Raw genomic sequence first — 20724 nt, forward strand, 5'->3', positions numbered from 1 at the left:
AGGCCGGTTGGGACAGGTGGTCTCCCTGTGTGAGCCGCTGGCGCCTGGGTCCCACCAAACCTCGGAGGGGGTTGGTGGGCAGCGCAGGAGAGCGTCGGCCATCTCAAAAAGAGTTACGTCTTGTCGGGAGGGTGCCGCTGTTGAGTGTGCTTGGGATGTGATTCCCAGAGTGTCTGTTTTTCCTAAGCGTGTTCTGCACCCCCAACTCCCCTCCCCGGGGAGCAGAGTGTGGGAACTGATGTCACTGATGTCAGGACTCCCAGCAGGCCCAGCGCTCTTGCTCGGCCATACCTGCAATAAGGGGAGGGGGCTGGCATCTGTCACTCTCCTAAGTGGGTCCAGAGGAACCCCTGTGTCAGGACTTCAGCTGTGCTGGCAAGAGGCAGGGGGTGGAGGGAGGGACCTCCTGGCAGTCTGACCTTGCTCAGGGTCCACAGGGAGGGCATGGTCACAGGCCGGACCTGGCCTTGGACGTGATTCGGTTCTCTACGGGACTGTCTCTGCCTCAGCCGCCTCTCTCACCCAGGTTAATGTGCACCTCTGAAGAGGCGTGGAGAGCAGAGTCCATTGTCCAGCCTGGTTGGGCGTCTGAGAAGTCTGTGGAGAGGCCTGCAGAACCCAGGGCTCCAGTGGGCACAGAGGGGAGGGGAGACCAGCAGCAGAGTCCCCCAGTGGCAGGCATACCTCTTCACTCTGCTTCATGGGCGGATGTCAACCTCAGCCTGCCGGTGGGAGCTGCGGTGCTGGGTGGGGGGGTGTTTCTCTCCTTGGAAGAGCCCTGCTGTATTTCTATGGCTTTGTCCCTTTGTCCCTTCCTGGGTGTTGTCCTCTCTTCTTCCTTCCTCTCCTGCCCTTCCCACCCCAGGGCAGGGTGTAATCACAGGGTTGCTGTGTCTGGTGGTAGGCTCGTCTGCAGTCCTATTTAGAAGGAGGCTGGCTTCCCAGCCCTCCCCTGCCCCACCTCTTGGCTTCCCGAGAACTGCCGGACTCGTGGGGCTCGACCTGTGACCTCTAGAGCTGGCGGTTTGAGGTCATGCTGCTCCTAGGGGGCCACGTTACCTTCCAGAGGAGGCTCCAGGAGCTCAGCCTCCATCTCCCCTCGGCCCTTGCAATCTAGCCCCAGTTTGGAGGAGACCTTTACGCTCCCGGCCTTGCAGGTGGGGGTTGACTGGGTATGCACACATGCTCCCACAGCAGCATGAGGCTGTCCTTCCCTCTGCCTTAGCTTGGATTCTGCCCATGTCCCCGGGTGTAATGAGCCCAGCGGCAGATAAGGGAGCTGCAGCCTGCCATTCGAAGTGTCCAGGAGGGCCCCCTCCTGGCCCGACCCCCACCCCAGGCCCAGGCTTAGGTTGCGTCAGCAGAGATCAGAGTGAGGAGCTGGTGGTCCCACAGTCCAGCTACAATGGGATGCTGGGTCCCTTTCTAGACCCTGTATTTAAGACAGGAGTGGTGTTCCCCAGGAGATGGCTGGGGATAAGGGCCAGGGTCCCACAGCCCTGCCGAGAGGTTGCAGAAGGCACTGGAGACGCAGAACTGGTAATGGGATGGCGTGGATTGTTTTGAGTGCTTCCAGGTGCCCGAGGGGCTGTGTGCAGGAAATAGAGTGTGGTTGGAGGGCTCGGCTCCAAGCCGAGTGCTGAGACCATGGTGGTCCTTTGGACCCTGCAGCTCAGGATGCCGGGAAACTGGGCTGAAGAGCAAGGTCCGGTGGCCAGAGGGTGGGGGTTCAGGACTTGCCGGGAGGAAGGAGGTGAGGCAGCTTTGTAGGAAGGGTGCTGGCTTGCAGACTAACAACTGAATTTGAATCCTGGGTCTGCTATGATCTGTCTGGAAACTGTAGGCAAGTTCTGTCACTTGTTTGAACCTGTTTCCTTATTTGTAAACTGTAGGAAAAGCTGTCTGACCCACCTAGGTATCTTGGGGTAAGGTGTGTGCAAATAGCTGGGCCCTGTACCAGAGGAGTGATTGGTCTTGGGGCTCATGGCAGACCCCACTGGTCTCAAGGTCGTAACCCTTGGGCCCCTTCTGCCCGGCTGGTCAGATAGCATGGCTAGAGAGCTTGGTATGGAAAGTGTCCTGCTCCCTGCCCCCACCCCCACATGCCTTGGGGTTCACCATGTCATCTCTGTTGAGCAGGGCTGAGAATTACTGGTGGCGTGGGCAGAACACACGGACGCTGTGTGTAGGGCCCTTCCCGCGCAACGTGGTGACCTCCGTGGCTGGCCTGTCAGCCCAGGACATCAGTCAACCCCTGCAGAATAGCTTCATCCACACGGGACATGGCGACAGCGACCCCCGCCACTGCTGGGGCTTCCCCGACAAGATTGACGAGTGAGTGCAATTGGGGGTGGGGGGGTCACCTGTGGCTCCGGAGTCATAGGCTCTCGCTGGCTTCCGAGGTCCTTGTCACAGCTGTGGGGCAAAGAGTCTCTTACTGCCCAGAAGCTGTTCCCTGCTGGCAGAACCGGGGTTAGGAGCTTGGGGGGCTGGAGACACACTTCTGTTTCGTGGAATCCCCCACCCCTGGTGCTCTGACCTTAGGAAAAGGGACTGGGAACAGCCTTGGGAAGGAGCTCAGCAGGGAAGCTGTCATACTCCCTAGTGTTTGTGTAGAAGCTTCCCTTCTTGGGCTGCTAGAGTCCTGGAGACTGAGCCTGTGGGCCCAGCGATCAAGTGAGCTCGTGTTTCCAGACTCGGGGGCGCAGAGAAAGAGCTCCCTGTGGGGAGACGCCAGATGGAAGGTTAGGCAGCACCCCCACCTGCCTGCCCACTCTGTACCTGGTTGTGGGGGGTTTCAGTCTCCTTTAAGCAAAAGGATGAGGTCACTGGGGGGCATCTGGGGAGGACAGGGAGAAGAATTAGTCATTTCCTGAGTGCCCTGCCCCAGGGAGCCACCTGGCAGCTCCTCTCTCCACTGGCCCCAGGGGGCTTCCAGTCATCCCTTTCTCCTCTGACTTCTCCTGACGTTTAGCTCTGCCCTGAGAGGCCCATGAAGCATGCCTTCCTCCCTTGCCCTCACACACCAGAAGCGAAGCCCTGCAGAGCAGCTGGTGTCGCTCACCTCCCAGGAGCCAGGCGCGGGCCTGAGGGAATTGGGGCGAGGTGTGGAGACGCCCTCCGAAAGGAGGCCCGGTGCCCTCTGCCCTGCTCATGGCGTGCTGTGGCCGGCCCAGCCCCATTCCTCTGGGCTTTAATCAGCCCAGTGACTAAGTCCCAGGGCCTGACAATCAGCAAGGGGCTGGAGAGGGTGAATCGGGAGCGGGCCAGACAGCCCGGCCCCTCCTCCACCTGGCCGTGGGGCAAGAGTGTGCCTCCTGCCCACCCTGCCAGGGTCGTGTGGCTGGGTGCTCCCGAGAGGGCCGGCAGGTGGCTGCCAAATGTGGGTGGGGTGCCCTGGCCATTGTGGACAGGAGTTCTGCTCCTGGGGGGTATTCTTGGAGCTCCCTCAGCCCAAGCCTTTCAGCCTGCACTCAAGACTTTTGCCCTGCCATCTCTCTGTGACCCCTGTCCCTGGGGTACAGTTTGCGGGGAACTGCGGGGAGTTGGAAGTCCTGTGCTCCCGGCCCAGCTCTGTGCAGGGCTTGGACGGGATGGTTCCCAGCACATGCCCAGGGTCTTAGTCCGCACCTGAGGTTTCCCCACGGTTGCCGCTGCACAGCCTTCCCCCTGCTTCTCCCCTCTGACTCGGTTGTCTCCCCACAGACTATACCTGGGAAACCCCATGGACCCTCCTGACCTGCTGAGTGTGGAACTGAGCACCTCCCGGCCCACCCAACATCTAGGAAGGGTGAAAAGTAAGAACCCAGCCCCACCCCCCCCAAGTTCGTCAGCTGCCCAGGAAGAGGTACTGTCCTCTCCGGGCACACTGAGCCGGCTGCTCTGGCTCTGGGACAGTTGGGTCAGGGCTGCTGGGGGACAGCTGAGCCCTGGCTCCGGCTGGCCGTGGGGTGGAAGATGAGAGGCAGCTGTATCCGCCGAGGTGGGCACCCGAGGCCAGTCCTGTGCTGGTCTGCCCACCTCAGCTTCCCTCCACCCTCCTCCCCGCCGTGCTCAGATCCTGGCTTTCCTCACTCCCCCTAATCCTGCTGTCCTTTCCCGAGCCAAAACCACCCCACGGGCTTCACGCTGGCCAGGAGCCTCATCCATCTCCCGGATCCTGTGCCTGTCGTTCCGGAACACGGTCCCCCCCATCCTGCCGCCCCACTGCTTCCCATTGCTGTTGGGTTTGTACGTTCATGCGCCCCTACTCACTGCCCTCTCTCTGTCTCTGTCCACACTCTGCCCTCCCGTCTGGCCCTCTTCCCTCCCCGCCCTCCGTCTGTCCCGCTCCGCCCCTCTGCTCTCCGCACGGCCTTTCTTGCAGGGCAGCCTCCGCCTCGCCCACCTCAGCCTGCCATCTTCGCTCAGAGTAAGTGGGGCTGCTCTCGGTGCCTTGGCCCCTGCCCCCGTCCCCTCTCTCCTCTCATTCCTCCTCTCCTTCTGGAAGGTACAGAGCCCCAGTGGGCTGGTTGGGTGGGAGGGGGTGTGGGGTGTGTGCTGTGAGCTTTTGCCGCTGACCTGGCCCAGCATGCCTGCCTCTCCCCCGACCCCTAAAAGCCTGGGCTTCTGGAGCAGGTGTGTGGTCCTGGTGCCCACCTGTCCCCCATCAGCTGGCCCTGCCCCACTCCCTTTGGGACCTGCAGAGGCTGCTGTGTCTGGGCTTTTGCGGTGTTTGGTCAGGAGCTCCGTGCTCTCCAAGGACAGTGCCAGCTGCCCTGGGTGGTGGGCAATTGCCCGTAGCCTCCAGCCCGCACTAATGGCGTGCCGAAACGGGGTGGGGGTAAGCGGGGACTGACGGGGCCCAGGAGCCTGGGGTATTTGGGGGTCTTGTGTGTTGGGGTGTCATGCTGCTGCGGGGTGTTGCTTGCTCTAGTCGAGATGGAGGCAGGGGCGCATCAGCCCCCCAGAGAGCTGGCAGTGTCCAGAGCAGTTTCTGTGCTCCTGTTTGAATAGGATTGGTATGCACTGAGAATTTTGGCAGCGGAGGGCTAACCTCTGGGGGCAGTGGGAGTGGGGAGTTGCGGAAGATACTTGCCTTTATTCCCCTGACCCCCTGCCTGACACTGCCTTCCTGGCGGGGTCTCCCTTTCTATCCTAGAGCCAACCTACGACCCTGTGAGTGAGGACCAGGACCCCCTGTCCAGCGACTTCAAGAGGCTGGGCCTTCGGAAACCAGCCCTGACCCGTGGGCTGTGGCTCGCAAAGCCCTCGGCTCGGGTGCCGGGCACCAAGGCGGCTCGAGGCAGCGGGGGTGAGGTCACGCTCATTGACTTTGGCGAGGAGCCTGTCGTGCCTGCCCCGCGGCCCTGCGCACCCTCGCTGGCGCAGCTGGCCATGGACGCCTGCTCCTTGTTGGACAAGACCCCGCCGCAGAGCCCCACGCGGGCCCTGCCCCGGCCGCTGCACCCCACACCCGTGGTGGACTGGGATGCGCGCCCGCTGCCCCCGCCTCCCGCCTATGACGATGTGGCCCAGGATGAGGATGACTTTGAGGTCTGCTCCATCAACAGCACCCTTGTGGGTACAGGGGTCTGTGCGGGGCCCAGCCAGGGGGAGACCAACTATGCCTTTGTGCCTGAGCAGGCACCGCTCCTCCCTCCCCTGGAGGACAATCTGTTCCTCCCGCCCCAGGCGGGGGTCAAGCCACCCAGCTCAGCCCAGACCGCACAGATCTTCCAGGCGCTGCAGCAGGAGTGCATGCGGCAGCTGCAGGTCCCGGCAGCCTCCCTGGGCCCTTCTCCTGGCCCGGCCCCAGCGGGTGAGGACAAGCCCCAGGTGCCCCCCCGCGTGCCCATACCCCCGAGGCCCACTCGCCCACGGGGCGAGCTGTCTCCGGCCCCCTCGGGCGAGGAGGAGCTAGGGCGGTGGCCCGGACCTGCCTCCCCTCCCCGGGTGCCTCCCCGGGAACCCCTGTCCCCTCAAGGCTCGAGGACCCCTAGCCCCCTGGTACCACCTGGAAGCTCCCCGCTGCCAGCCCGGCTCTCCAGCTCACCAGGGAAGACCATGCCCACCACCCAGAGCTTCGCCTCTGACCCCAAGTATGCCACGCCCCAAGTGATCCAGGCGCCTGGCCCACGGGCGGGTCCCTGCATTCTCCCCATTGTCCGCGATGGCAAGAAGGTCAGCAGCACCCACTACTACCTGCTGCCGGAGCGCCCACCCTACCTAGAACGCTATCAACGCTTCCTGCGGGAGGCCCAGAGCCCTGAAGAGCCGGCCCCTCTGCCTGTGCCCCTGCTGCTGCCCCCGCCCAGCACCCCAGCCCCTGCTGCCCCCACGGCCACTGTTCGACCAATGCCCCAGGCCGCCCCAGACCCCAAGGCCAACTTCTCCACCAACAACAGTAACCCAGGGGCCCGGCCACCAGCCCTGAGGGCCACAGCTCGGCTGCCACAGAGGGGCTGCCCTGGGGACGGGCCAGAGGCTGGACGGCCGGCAGACAAGATCCAGATGGTGAGTGCTGGGCCCGGGTGCTGGGGCGGGGGGCAGGAGGCGGGCAGGGGCCCCAGGGCCCCAGAGGAATGGGCCCAAGCGGAGCTGACAGGTAGATGGGTGGGTGTGCCCAGCTGCAGGCCATGGTGCATGGGGTGACCACAGAGGAGTGCCAGGCGGCCCTGCAGAGCCACAGCTGGAGCGTGCAGCGGGCTGCCCAGTATCTGAAGGTACCGCCACCTCCCGCCCACTCTGGCTTTCAGGGACCCTGAGGACTGGTTCTGCTGCTCTCGCCTCCCCCTGCCCCTCCCCACCAGCCTGCCTCTGGCTCTCCTCTGCCCCCACCCTGGCCGCCCCAGCTGCCTGCCGCCCTTCAGCCCCGGTGTGTCCCATGGCACCCTCTGCTCCCTCAGGTGGAGCAGCTCTTTGGGTTGGGTCTGCGGCCGCGGAGCGAGTGCCACAAAGTGCTGGAGATGTGCGACTGGAGCCTGGAGCAGGCCGGCTGCCGCCTTCTGGGCTCCTGCGGCCCTGCCCACCACAAGTGAGTGAGCCCCGGCCTGAGGAGCCGTGTCCCGGCAGGCACCGCTCCAGGGGACAGCCCCGAGCCAGGACAGGGACAGCTCTGGGGGACAGCCGTTTCTCCCGAGTGCCTGTAGACTTCTTAGTCCCATGGTTCAAATGAACTAGAGTAAAAGAGGGAACTGGAGTCTCTCTGCTTGTGGGGCTTGTTTACTGTGCCTGTCACCCTCTGATCGGCTAATAAACAGTACTGCTGTTCTCTTTATTATTATCATCATTATTAAAGATAAAAGGCATCCCAGGATGATAAATTCCAAAATTGCTGCTGACTTTTCAACTGATGAGCCTAGCACCAAGAGGCCCTCTCATGCCCACCCACGCTGGACGTTCCCTGCTCTGTTGCATCCACCCCTCTGTTGATAGAGGCCCTTTCTGGTTGTTTCCCACCCTTCAGGCGCTGAGATGTTGGGAGAGCCAGAGGGTCTGCCCTGAAGGAATCACTTGAGCCTGTCCATCTGACAAGGGTGGGGAGAGACCCTGCCCGGGCCTGGAGGACCTGCTGCCACTCGCTGCTCCTAGCGGCAGGGCAAGGCCAAGTCTGCGGGAGACTGGGAGTCCCACCTTGCCGTCCCTCCCTCACCCAGTGCTGTCCCTGCAACTTTGGATCAGCCCTTGGTGCCCTCAGCCAAGGGGCAGGAAGAAGCCCTGTGAAGGCAGGCCTGATGGCGGCCCCAGCATGCCCTGCAGCCAGCCTGCCTCTGGCTCCAACCCCGGGTGTGGGGCCTGTGGCCGGAGCGTGTCCCCAGGCTCTTCTGGCCGGGAAGCCAGGCTGGACCCGTGCAAGGAGGATGTGTTGTCCACACAGAAAGGGGGACCAGAACCCACAGGCCCTCCCCAGGGCAGGGTCCTTCTCCAGGGATCCCCTGGTGGGCTGTTGGGGTGTCGGAGAGAATGTGACTTGTGGTCTCGCCATGGATACGTTATGGGGCTTGGCTGGTCTTAGGATCTTGTGCCTGGAAATAGCCCTAAGTGGCTCAGGAAGCAGAGCAGGGGTGCCAGATTGTTCTCTGGCAGGGACCAGGGCCCAAGGCCCCAGGGTTGGAAGGAGACCAAGGGGGCAGCTGCCTGGAGGGACACCAGAGCTTCCTCTCTGACCCAGCTCCTCCCCTATGCTGTTCCGTGTTTTCCTGCCAGCCTCTGCCGCCAGAGTTGCTGCCCCAGCTATGGATCCCTGCTTCTTCCAGATAAATAAAGCTAGTTTCTATTTTATGTTAACTTACTTGTGCCTGCCTGTTTCTTTGCCTCTTGGTCAGCAGCCCAAGCCCCCAAGGCTTCCCAGGCCACCATCTGTCCAGGCAGCAGGCCCTGTGGTGCCACCTGTGGACAGAGGGAGGAAGTGTGGCCAGGGTGACCCTTCAGGCTCCCTCCCCTTCAGGGCTGGCAGAGCGGCAGAGCCTCCCTGATGCAGACACGGACTCACAGTCCCTCTGTTCTTGCTCTAGAGTTCCCAGAAGGTGGGGTATACTGCAGGGGAGAGCTCGTGCAAAGCCAGAAACTTCTGTAACAAGGAAAGCTTCAATAGGTGTTTTAATTTCATTTTTCTGAGTATTTCATGTGGTTTAAAGTTCAGAAGGTATCGAGGAGTCTCTAGTGAAATCTCCCACCCCAGCTGCCCCCTCACCCCCGCCAGAGGCTGCCTTTCAGCATCAGAGTCTTTTCGGCTTATGGTATTTTGAGGAGTTCATAGCCATACTGAACGAGCATCCCTCTTCTTGTTTGGGGTTCCATGGCTGTACCATGGTCTATTTAACAAGGCCTCACAACCATTGCTGCAGTAAAACGGCGCATGCGGACCAATTTTCAGTCTGAAAGATGCGATCCCAGGAGCAGAGCTCCACGGTCAGAGTATGTGCTTTCATGATGAGTCTTGCTGAATGGCTGTCCATGGGGGAGGTGGTTCCGGCAGCCACCACCACCAGCGCAGGAGAGATTTCCATGCGTTACTGAGCTTTCCGATTTTTGCTGGAGAGATAGGTCTCCCTAGCTTTAATTTGCATTTCTCTAATGAGGGCATACACACAAAAAATTATTTGGGCCATTTGTATTTCCTTTTCTGTGAGCCACCTATTAATACCCTTGACCCATTTAAAAGGTAAATGATTAGTCTGTTAGTGGTTCTTAGAAAATGACTGGATCAAGGGAATTAGCCCTTTGGGCTTAACCATGCCTCTGAGCAGGAGGAGAGCTAAATCATGGAGAGGAAGCTGATGGTTTAGATTTGTTAAAAACACAAAGATCACTTAGGATGGTCTTGGGGGCTGTCTGTGAATCTGCTGCTCCCGGTTGGCCTGTGCGGTGGGCCCTCAGGCCTGGGAGGTCTGGAGCCTTCAGATCGAGATGTGTTCAGCGTACCCTGTGTGCTAAATCAAGAATTCAATTATATTTAACTGCGATTTAAAAAATGCTTATTTTTAAAGATTTTATTAGAGAACGTGTGAGTGTGTGAGCACAAGTTGGTAGAGGGAGAGGGAGAAGTAGACTCCCCGCTGAGTGGGAGCCTGATGGGGGCACTCCCAGGACCCTGGGATCATGAGCTGAGCCCAGGTCAGATGCTCGACTGAATAAGCCACCCAGGCACCCCTAAAAATATTTGGTCACAATATACCACCAAAGAGAAGAAGTTAATAGTAAGTTAATTTGGGGCTTTGCTGTTAGATCTAGATTCCATTCCAGTTGTGTCTGATCTTGGAAAAGTTACTTAACCCTTCCAAGCCTATAAACCTGGGGACAGTCATCCCTGCTTTTTAGAATGGTTGTGTGGATTAAATGAGGTTGCACAGATCAAGTATTTCGCTTAGTGCGTGGGCCATGACAAGTACCCAGTAAACTGTAATCATTGTACGTTTTATTTCTTCATGTTCCTGCCGTTTCTCATTACTCACTGACCACAACTCTGGTGTACACACACTTGTCTTCTCTTCCCATTTCCCTTAATTTCATTTTATTTTTTAAAAATAATTTGTTCTTTTGCTACAGAGTCATTCCTTTTTGTCATTCATAGACATTTTCAACTTCATTTTTTGAAATGCTGTTTCTTGGTAAGCAACGGCAGAGCTAGTACATTTCAGAAAGATATTTTGCAAGGGTGACTCCAAAGAATCGGGGGCTACTCAGTGTTATCAGGAAACTGAATGTACTTTTGCCAGATCCCCAGTTCCCTAAGTCCCAGGGCTTCCTGCTGTTTCTCTCACTCCAACCAGCCTGCCAGCTCTTGCCAGCATCTCCTGGGTTTACTGAAAAGATCTTAAGGGAGGCTTTTGAAAAAGTTGACCCAGGCTTGTTTGCCAACAAGGAAAATCAATGAATTGGCAAGGATTCACTGGGTACCTTACTGAGTCAAATCCTGAGGAGGGAACACAAGCTGAACAGACAGTGCCCAGGGGATGCCACCATTCTAACCAGGTGACAAGTACTCTCAGATCATTATGTGCCAGGCGCCTTGGGAGCAGAGGAGGTGGCTTCCTGGAGGAGGTGGCATTGTGCTGACTTGCTTTGAGAGACTAGGCAGATATCGGGAAGGTGAGGGGTATGTCAACATTGCAGCTGGAGGGAACAGACTGGGTTTAAGTGCTGAAGTTCGGTAAGTCTGGAAGTCATCCTTCTGTTGTGTTTTTGGGATGAACTGGAGGTGGCTCTTGTCTGATTCTGATCCTGGTGAGTGAGGCAGGCCTAGATCATGAAGCTGCTGGTGTGATATCCTGAGGTCTTTTGACAGCAGAGGAGAATAAGCAGAGGAACGGTGTGATCAACCTGTGTGCTGTTTTGTTTTTGTTTTTAATATTTATTTGTCAGCATACAAGCAGGGGAAGCAGCAGGCAGAGGGAGAAGCAGGCTCCCCACTGAGCAAGGAGCCTGATGCGGGACTTGATCCCCGGAACCTGGGATCATGACCTGAGCTGAAGGCAGACGCTTAACTACTGAGCCACCTGGGCATCCCCAACCTGTGTCTTTAAGAGATAGCTCTGCTTAAAAGTGGCTCACTGCTCCACTTTAACCATGAGTGGAGGAAAGATCTAGTAGATATGTCTCACTGCACACTGGGAACATAAAGGTGTTCTTAATTTGAAGCAAATTGATTTTTATGGAAATTTGACGTCAGGGAATAGAGGGACCTTCAACTCCTGGAATCCTTGGCTAGAGCAAAGGCCAGTTCAGCACCAGTGCTGGTCTAGGGTTGCACTGGTCTAGGGTCAAGTTTTCATTGGTCTGAGTTGAAATGACAAGAATAAGAATCATACAACGGAGTTTTTCTTAAAATGTATTCACGTTCAAGAACTGCCTTTATCCTGAGATTTCTGTCTTCCTACACTTATATTGAAATGGATATTCCTGTGTGATGATGGTAGGGATAGTGGCAGGTGGTAAGTTTGTCTGCATGCCCTTAGGTAGCTATGCTATGTCAGCCTGCCCTCTCCAGCAATTATTACAAGGATCCCTGAAATCTGTCTTCAGAACCGCTGGGCACTAGTGCTTTTGTGTTGCATAGCACCACCTATTGGCCAAATAAGACATTGCAGTCTGGCTTAATTTCAGATTGTAGAGAGACAAGATTGTGTAAAGTCATTGCCCAATAAATCCATTAAATCCAAAAGCTGCTGGCCCAGGCCCATTGGTGCTTAAAGGACTCATCCCAGAGAACCTGGGAGGGGAGGGAACCGGTTTGCCCACCATCTGGAGCCAAATGGGGGACAGCTAGGATCTAATGCCAGCAAAACGTACTGGGTAAGAGGCTCTGAAGACCAGTCCTAAATCTAGAAAAGAAACTAGGGGCTGCCTGGGAGGATGCTGTGGGCTAAAGGAGTGCATGCAGTCACTCACCAGTGACAAGTCCTAGAATGACACCAGCACCCTTTGGGAAACCCCAGGCACCACTGTATCTTTTGTTAACGTTTTTATGATTGCCGTACATTCTCATTGTTCACTGAACACTCAGAAAAGCACAATGAGAAAATTAAAATTACCCAGAAAGCCACCTGGAACTTTGATATATTTTCTTCCAGTTTCTTTCCTGTGCACATACATGTTGTATGTATTACAGTGTTATGAAATTAAGGTCGTCCTGCTTCGACTATTTTTTTTTAAAGATTTTATTTATTTATTTGACAGACAGAGATCACAAGTAGGCAGAGAGGCAGACAGACAGAAGGAAGGGGAAGCAGGCTCCCTGCTGAGCAGAGAGCCCGATGCGGGGCTCGATCCCAAGACCCCGAGATCATGGCCTGAGCCGAAGGCAGAGGCTTAACCCACTGAGCCACCCAGGTGCCCCCTGCTTCGACTATTTTATAACACTTTTTTACTTAATATTTTATACCAAAGATACTCTTTCCTATCTTGAAATTAATTCTCTCAAATGTCATTAAATGTCAGATCTTAAAACACTGCATGGTTTTCATTCTGTAGAAATGAAAGGCAGAAATTTTGTTAATTTAATCCACTGTTTTGTTAACATTTTTATTTTGTAACAAATGATCTTTTAAAAGATTTACTTATTTATTTGAAAGAGAGAGAGAGTGTATGCGGGCTTTGGAGAACTAGGAGAGGGGAAGAGGGAGAGAATCTCAAGCAGACTCCCAGCTGAGCGTGAATCCTGATGTAGGGCTCAGTCCCATGACTCCAAGATGACAGCCTGAGCCAAAATCAAGTCAGTCACTCAACTCACTGAGCCACCCAGGCACCTGTATTTGGTGACAAATTATTTTACCAAATACTGCTAAATGGCTTTTGAGAAAGCTTCCTCTTATTTATTAAAACAAAGCATATATGTTAGTAAAGAGAGGAATCATATTCTGGAGATATGTTTTAAAATATTTTTGAGTGAACTGATCTGTTGAGAATAGTCTGGACGGTTGGAGGAAATGGGCCACAAGTTGATAACTGTTGAAGGTGATGACGGGATAGGAGGAGTTATGATGAATGTTCCTTTTCACAAGAAAAAGAGAAGCAAAAATGCATGCGTCCTCCAGCTGGGGACATTCCCACTGGGGCCCCTGTCTTCTCTGAAGTTGCCTTTGTGGGTTTCCCTGTTCCTGCTGCCACAACCAGGAGGCCACCCAGGATGAGTGACTTGCCCCCTTTGCGGCCCCGGCACAGAGTGTTCAGAACCCCTTTCTCTTGCTTGCCTCTGTGAGGTAGAGTCAGGGTGGAGTTTTACAAACCACAGAACCAAATCCTGAGGGAAACCTCTCCAGTCCTGTCACTAGCCTTGTCACAGGCCCCATCCCCCGTGTTCACCCTTTATCCTGAGGCCTACTAAAAGGGTAGCATGATGTTCAGCCACAGCAGCATTGCCTGGAAACCTGTCAGAAATGCAGAACCCAAATCCCATCCTGGACCTGTGGAACTAGAATCTTAGTTCTACCAAGATTTCCGGGGGGTCATGGAAATGATCAAGTGTGTAAAGCCTTGAACTGAAGGTGGCTCTGCTCTAATCCCAGAGAGCTGGCGGGCCTTGGGTAACCCCTCTTGGCTGCCAGGAACCCCTGGTCTCTCAGGCCAGAGCTGTGCTCCCTGCTTTGTCCTACCCACCCACCCCCAAGACCCATCACCCATCCTAACTGCCCTTTTTTGAATAAATAATTCACTTAAAAATGTATGCAAGGAATTTAATTGCCAAGCGTTCATAATAGGAATCAAGTGAAAGCCATCAAAATGTTTTGTAATAGAGGATTGGTTGACTATTAACTATTTTATCCACGGAATGGGAATCAACACAGCAAATCAAAGAATCCTTAAAAGAGTATTTGATTAATATTCAATCAACATTAAAATTGATTATTTCTGAGATATGAGAGTGTGTTTTTTTAAACTTCTGTATCCCGTTCTACTGTAAAATGGCTTCCTGTTATAGTTTTTTTTTCCATTTTTTTTATTGTGGTAAAATACACATACCATAAAACATGCTTTTTTTTTTTTTAATAGCAGTCCTCCTAATGAGCATGAGGTGGTATCTTGTGGTTTTGATTTGCATTTCCCTAATGATTAGTGATGTGGAACATCTTTCATGTCCTTGTGGTCATTTGTCTGTCTTCCATTTCTTAATTGGCTTACTTGGGTTTTGCTGGCCTAATGGCCCTTTTGCTAGACACCATGACCAGGGCCTCATCTCCCACCATCTGGTTTCACTGCCCTTGAGTACTGCTTTCTGCCTTTCTCCTGTCTCCACGCATGGGATGTGGGCTTGGCTCTCCCTCCATGTACCTTCTGTCACGGCTGTTTCTTTTTTGAGGGTATTCCCAGCCTGTTCTTGGAGGAGCAGAGTGTCTCTTGGCATCCCCATCGAGCCTGGTTCTACACCTGTCCAAGGACTGCTGGCATTCCTGCTGATGGTCTCCAAGCCTCGAGGAATGCTACCTTCCCCACTGCGGTCCCAGCCCCTCGGGGCCAGGCTGCCTCCCGTGCATGCGCACACGCCCACTGCCCCTCGCTGCTTTTCCAGCCCCCGAGCCGGAGCCGCCCTGGAGGGAGACCAGGCGCTCTGGACTCTGGGTGGATGAGAACAAAGGGCAGGTTTGAAGGAGCAAAGATCTGAAATCACAGAAGCACTTGTGTGGTAGGAAATGGTGGCTGGACAGGGGTGCCTGGAGGCAGGAGAGATCTCACCCAGAAAAAAAGTTGGTAATGTGGCCTCAGGGGATGGTTTTGCCTCTATGATTAGGGTTTAAGTTGTAGAGAGCAGACTTGTATCTTACTCCTCTTTATGTGCTCCAGGAAAGTGTGTCAATTATTTGCTTTTGTAGCATTTTTATTTCATTTCCCTCCCTCCCTTCCTCCTTCCCCTTGTTACCTCCCATTTCTTCCTTCTTCCCTTCCTTTCCTCCCTCCATCCCTCCTCCTCCCTCCTTCCTTTCCTCCCTCTCTCCTTCCTCCCTTCCTCCCCGTTGGAACTGAGTGAGCGGGTACTTAGAATACATTCATTGTATCAATGTAAGACATCCTGTCTACGGTGGCAGATCACTGGCTCCCCAGTCCCTTCCTCCCTGCCAGCACCAGGGAAGCCCTTGGACACAGTGAGCACCTCATGTCGGGGGCAGGCGTCCTGAAGGATTCAGCCTCAGGGGAAGCCCCCCACTCTCCCTCTTCTTGTCTTGTCAGCTGCCCCCTTTCTCACTTACCTCCTTCCCCTCAGAACCTCAGGAAGGTTGTGGCCTTAGAGGTAAGGGAGAGCTGGTCAGAGAGGGATGGCAGAGCTGCAGAAAATCCATGTCTGGCCTGTGTTTTGGAGAAGTGGTTCGGCTGCCCAGTGGTTCGGGGTTATGAGCACCGTGTCTTGTCCGATGCTTACGCTCTGTTTCCCGACAGCCTAACCCACAAGTGAGGAGGCTAACAGATTCGTGTCATGAGCCTTTATTTTTCTTTGTCTCAGTTACATAGTTCCCATTTGGAATAATTCTTATTTTCAACTCCTTTATGTCTCTACTAGGTATTTTAAAAAGTCAAGTATCAAGTATTTCCAAATATGCCATCCATCCATTTATTCAACCAACATTGCCTGCCTTCCTACCTTAGACCTGACACTGATCTAGATGCGGAGGTTTGGTCAGGAGCAAACTGTGAATGCGCTACCAAGCATGGTGTTTGCTTGACATCAGACAAGCCATTGTTCCAGCTATGCCCCCTACCAAAAGAAACAGAGTGATTTGTTTTGTTTTATTCTTCCCCCGGAAAGCACTTTCTTCTTTGTCCAAAGAACGTTCTCATTTTAGAATTTCTGGAACATAAGAAAATAAGGTCTTTAGCTCATGTGTAGTCTGACAACCACCGTTTAACATCTTGCTATTTGGTCTCCCCCCTGGCCCCCACTGTGTTCACTTCCTCGTACTTTCATAAACATAGTCCCCTGAGTATATCTGCTTAAACGTCCTCAGTCTTTGCCCTTTGGTTGGGCATACAAGTAGTTCCCATTTTTCTTCTATTTAATCAACTTCTTTCTGTGCTTAGCATTTAGTCTGTTGTCTTCCTTACAAAATGATTACCCATTGTGTTATTTTAGCAAGGTATTGATTAAGCACATCTACACCTAATGACATTTTTTTAAAGATTATATTTGTTTATTTGAGAGAGAGAGCATGATAGGGGGGAGGGTCAGAGAGAGAAGCAGACTCCCCACTGAGCAGAGAGCCCGATATGGGACTCGATCCAGGGACTCCAGGATCATGACCGGAGCTGAAGGCAGTTGCTTAACCACTGAGCCACCCAGGGGCCCCATATTTTTTCTTAAATTTTGGCAAAAATGAAATACTTAGTGAAACTTTGGAAAGCTTTGATGTATATGATTCCTCTTAAATACAGAGAGCTCAGGAGTGCAGAAATGGGGCAAAATCAATTGTGAGGGAGCCAAAGTGTCAGGGTTTCCAGCCACGAGATCCTATTACCTGCTAACTTTTGTTTCACCCCCACAGGCCAAGTTGGAGGTGAGTTCTTGGCCTGCCAGATCCCGTTTTTTTTTTGTGCCTCCTGCTGTGTCCAGGGCATTATGAAGAGAGGGAACAACCACCAGGCCCCCCCATAGGGAGCTGACACCAGGATGGGGAGATGGGCTCACAGAGGAGGTGGTAAAGCAAATCCAAACGGTAGGCTGGAAGGGCAGCCCAGCGGGCTTCTGAGCAGGGATCTGGTGTGCCCGGGGCCAGGGAGGACTGGGTGGATTCGCACCTAGGCCTCTGTGGCTGCCACACCAAGGGTTCTGGGATCAAAGCCACTTGGTTGTAGCTGGCCTCCGTGGCTCTACCCTAGTCTGCAAATCTGTGGAGCCCATGGCTTGTGGCCCACTCTGATACTGTGCCATCCAGTGAATTTTAAATTTTGGCAGTTGTATTTTTCACTACTGTAATTTCCGTTTGGTTCTTTGAATTTTTTATTTCTCTCCTGAAGTGATCTTTTTTTTTTTTAAATTTTTTAAAAAAGATTTTATTTGTCAGAGAGAGAGAGAGAGAGAGCACACAAGCAGGCAGAGTGGCAGGCAGAGGTGGAGAAAGAAAGAGGCTCCCTGCTGAGCAAGGAGCCTGATGCGGGACTTGATCTCAGGACCCTGAGATCATGACCTGAGCTGAAGGCAGTGAGTCAACCAACTGAGCCACCCAGGCGCCCCTGAAATGATCTTTTTATTCAGGTCGAGAGTGTTTGTTATTACTTCTTGGAGCATGGTTAAAATAGCTGCTTTAAAGCCTCCCAGATAATTCTAAAATTTGCCTCATCTTGGGATTGGCATCTGATTGTCTTTTTTTTCCCTTGAGATGTTAGATGTTTTTGTTTTTTTGTACACTGAGTAGTTTTTGGTTATGCAGACATTGTGAAAATTCTCTTCTAAGACTCTGGTCTTATAAAGCCTATGGACAACGTTGTTTTGTTTGTTCTAGCATGTAATTGATCCAGTTAGGTTCAGACTACAAGTTACTACTTGCCTTCTGTGAGCTGTGGTTCCAGTGCCAGTTTGCCTGTCATCTTTGCTAGTGCTTGGTAGCTTCCTTCCCATCCGCCCATATATGCATCACGTCACCAGTCTGGGCCCCAGGTGGCAGTCTCTCCCAGAGTTCAGTTCCCAAAGCCTTTGGGGCATTGGTTAGGTTCCGATCCATGCATGAGTGGCTGGGGGATGAGCCCAGGAATTCATCTACACCTTTATGGGGTTGATTTCCTGAGGTTCCTCCTCTTCACAATCTCCTTGGCACTTTTTTTTTTTTTTTTAAGATTTTATTTATTCAGAGAGAGCACAAGCACAAGCAGGGGGAGCTGCAGAGGCAGAGGGAGAAGCAAGCTCCCCACCGAGCAGGGAGCCCGATGCGGAACTCGATCCCACGACCCTGGGATCATGACCTGAGCTGAAGGCAGACCTTAACCAACAGAGCTACCCAGGTGTCCCTCCTTGGCCCTTTTCCCCCCCACAACCCTTCTTTCTGATTCTCTGGTGTGACAGCCAGGACTTGAGTTTGTGTGCTCTACCACACACATCCTACTTGGACCAAACAAAGAGGGAATGGCGGTGGTGGTGGGGGGAAGCAATGGGGTTTCTCTCGTCCTTCTAGGACCACAGGCTGTCTGGTCAGGGACAAGAGTCCTCACCCTTGGAGCTGTGCTTGCCTCTCCAGCTGCTGCTGCCGCTGCTGGTGTGGGTTTGTCGGGGAGGAGGGATAGAACGACGAGTGTAGATTTCCTCCACTCACTCAGACGCTTGAGTCCCTTTCCTGTTCCTTGGACCAGAAATAGAGAGCTTCTTTGGAATTCCTTCTCTCTGCCCCCAGACAATAATTCCAGTTTTCAGCTGTTTCTGAGTCCAAGCTAGGAGATGCCAGAGGGAGAAAAAAATGCAAGCTTCCCTGCTGGTTCACTGTTCCTTCAAGGTCCAGGTTTCTTCCCAGGTCCACCTGCCACCGTTTACTTTTCAGGGTCTCAAAGAGCAGACCTCAGATGGAACAGGGATCTGCCTTTCAGCTTTGGTTGCGTAGCTATTGATAGCGGTTCCATTGTATAATTTTGTACTCAAAGGAAATTAAACATGATAGAAATAGACCCACTGTAATAATTTTGTTTATTAGTGAGTTAGAAAATTATCTGAGGTTGATGGTTCCTGGTTCCGCAGAGGGTCTATAGAGGAGCTGGGCTGGAAATCCAAGCTCCTAGACTCTCAGAAAAATGCAGAAAATTGTGTACATGTTCATTGACAAAGATAACTGTTCTGTCTCCCCACTTGGGCCCTTACCTGGCTGTCCCTGGGGCCTTGGGATGGAGATGAGCCTTGAGGACCCACACTCAGGACAGAAACTGGGATCACCCCATGGAGGGGCCAGTGGTACCAAGGGTTGCTGTGGAAGGGCCTCCTGCCCAAGACCCTCTCTTTAGCTCCTTGACGGGGCTCCAGTCTGGGCACGTTTCTTCCAGAAATGAGTTGGTGAGGGCCTGGGTGCCAGATGATCTAGGGGAGGGAAAGCTGCAGAGGGAAAGCTCAGAATGGGCTTTGAGAGCCCCAGAAGGTGGCCTCTGGCTCACCCAGCAATGCGTACCCCAGTTTCATTCAAAGGAAGCGTCCCCTATGCTCCCAAACTCATTGGCATGATAGTCATCCTGCTCCACAGTCATGCCCCATCTCCTGAGAGTGTGACTCCCTGCTAGCCCTTGGCCCACCCGCAGTGAGGGTCTGAGCACCTCCCTTTCCTGGCCCAGGTCCCCGGGGCATTTCAGCAAACATGGGGCTCAGACTACCCCATGCATCCATTCTGACCTGTGGATGGGCTTTGCTGAAGAGGTGAGAGGTGTCTCTCAAATGGCCCTAGAACGCTGGTGACAGCTATATAACATGTCTGTGGGGACACTGGCAGGATTGGAAGAGATTGGGGGGATTTAATGGTCTTTATCGTATTACTATTGTTTTCTTGTCAAATTGTTTGCATTGACTCAACAACCACCCCTCCCCCGCCCCCCACCCCAGCTGTGAGTAGTGCTGCTCTCTTAGAGCCGTTAACTTCTTCCCCTGACGGCTAGGACAAGGGGGCAGGGACTGAATCAATCATCTTTATTTTTCAGCACCTTTGGGTTCAGACACTTAGTAAGAATTGAATGAATGAATAAATAAATGATCGAATGAAAGATTGGGCAAGAAATCATCCAAATCGTCAGAGCAGAACCCTGGGAGAGGTTTTCCACTGGAGCTGAGCCACCGCCCGCCCTTCACGTCACTGAAACAGTGTTTGTTTTCTGCCCTTTATTCTGGGGCCCAGGCTGATGAAGGACCCCCTATCTTGGACATACCAGAGAGTCACTGCATAGGGGGCTGGAAAACAGCACAAAGGTAGTAATCCGGGAACTTTTTGCCTCAAAATGCACACTTCACTGCCACTCCAATGGTGAAAAGCAAGTGGCACGGCCAAACCTGGCAACACAGGGCTCCACACAAGGAGGGTGCCGTAGGGAGGGGCAGAGGAGACTGGGCCAGTAATAAAATCTATCCCAGTCTACCACCTCGATCCTCCCTTCCCTCACGAAACAACCGAAACAACCTACACATTCGGAGCAGTCCTGCCCGGGGCCACTGTCCTGGTTCTCTGGAAACTCTCCTCAGCCTGTTAGATGTGATTTTCCTCCCAGATCCCTCAGATCCCTTTTAAACTTGGACAGATTTATTATTCCACTTTTTTCTCCTTTACTAGCTTGTTTTAGTTATGCATTTTTGCATAATCATTTTCATGTGTATTTACTCTTTCTAATGATCTCCTCTTCTTCCTGCAGGTCTGTGCTTCTATCTGCGGCCATTTTCCTTCAGCATGAGAACTTCATTCAGTCTGTCTCATGGTGCACGCTGCTTGGTGACACGTACTTTCAGCTGTTGAAGAAGACCTTCTCACCCATCTGTCCCCATTTCCCTCAACAGGGTAATCCTAGTTATTATTAAATCCTTGAATAATACTGTCAATATTGGGATTATGTGTGGGTCCATTCTACTTCTACTTTCCTACCATGTCAGTCACTTATTTTGAGGGGCTCTTTCTGTGCCTGAGGATTATTATCTGGTGAATGGTGTGTAGAGAGGACTGAAGAGGCGTCAGAGGACATCTTCCTTGAAGAAACGGTCCTACTTTACTTTGTCAGGTGTTCAGGGTGGAATTAATCAGGTGTTGGGCTAGTGCTGTTGCACATTACTAGGTGGCCCTCTTACCCTCCTAGAGGATCTGGGACACATTC

The 20724-nt window shown here is 53.4% G+C and overlaps 1 protein-coding gene across 6 annotated transcripts in view; it reads left to right on the forward strand.

Annotated features, from left to right (window-relative positions):
- TNK2 (tyrosine kinase non receptor 2) overlaps window positions 1-8271 on the forward strand; it is a gene marked incomplete at its 3' end in the record, with an annotated part of 46620 nt that extends 38349 nt beyond the window's left edge. For 2 of the 6 annotated variants that reach the window (XM_080801274.1, XM_080801273.1), the window contains 7 exons: window positions 2140-2334; window positions 3706-3797; window positions 4367-4489; window positions 5141-6495; window positions 6609-6704; window positions 6888-7015; window positions 7448-8271. In XM_080801274.1, the coding sequence (XP_080657400.1) occupies window positions 2140-2334; window positions 3706-3797; window positions 4367-4489; window positions 5141-6495; window positions 6609-6704; window positions 6888-7015; window positions 7448-7454 (1996 nt within the window). Of the gene's footprint in view, window positions 1-2139; window positions 2335-3705; window positions 3798-4366; window positions 4490-5140; window positions 6496-6608; window positions 6705-6887; window positions 7020-7447 lie in introns of those variants that run through there. The other 4 variants (XM_080801278.1, XM_080801275.1, XM_080801276.1 and 1 more) reach the window with 4 other exon arrangements.
- Between the last annotated feature and the right edge of the window lie 12453 nt (window positions 8272-20724).

This window comes from Martes martes, assembly GCF_963455335.1.
Source record: "Martes martes genome assembly, chromosome: 1".
Lineage (NCBI taxonomy): Eukaryota > Metazoa > Chordata > Mammalia > Carnivora > Mustelidae > Martes > Martes martes.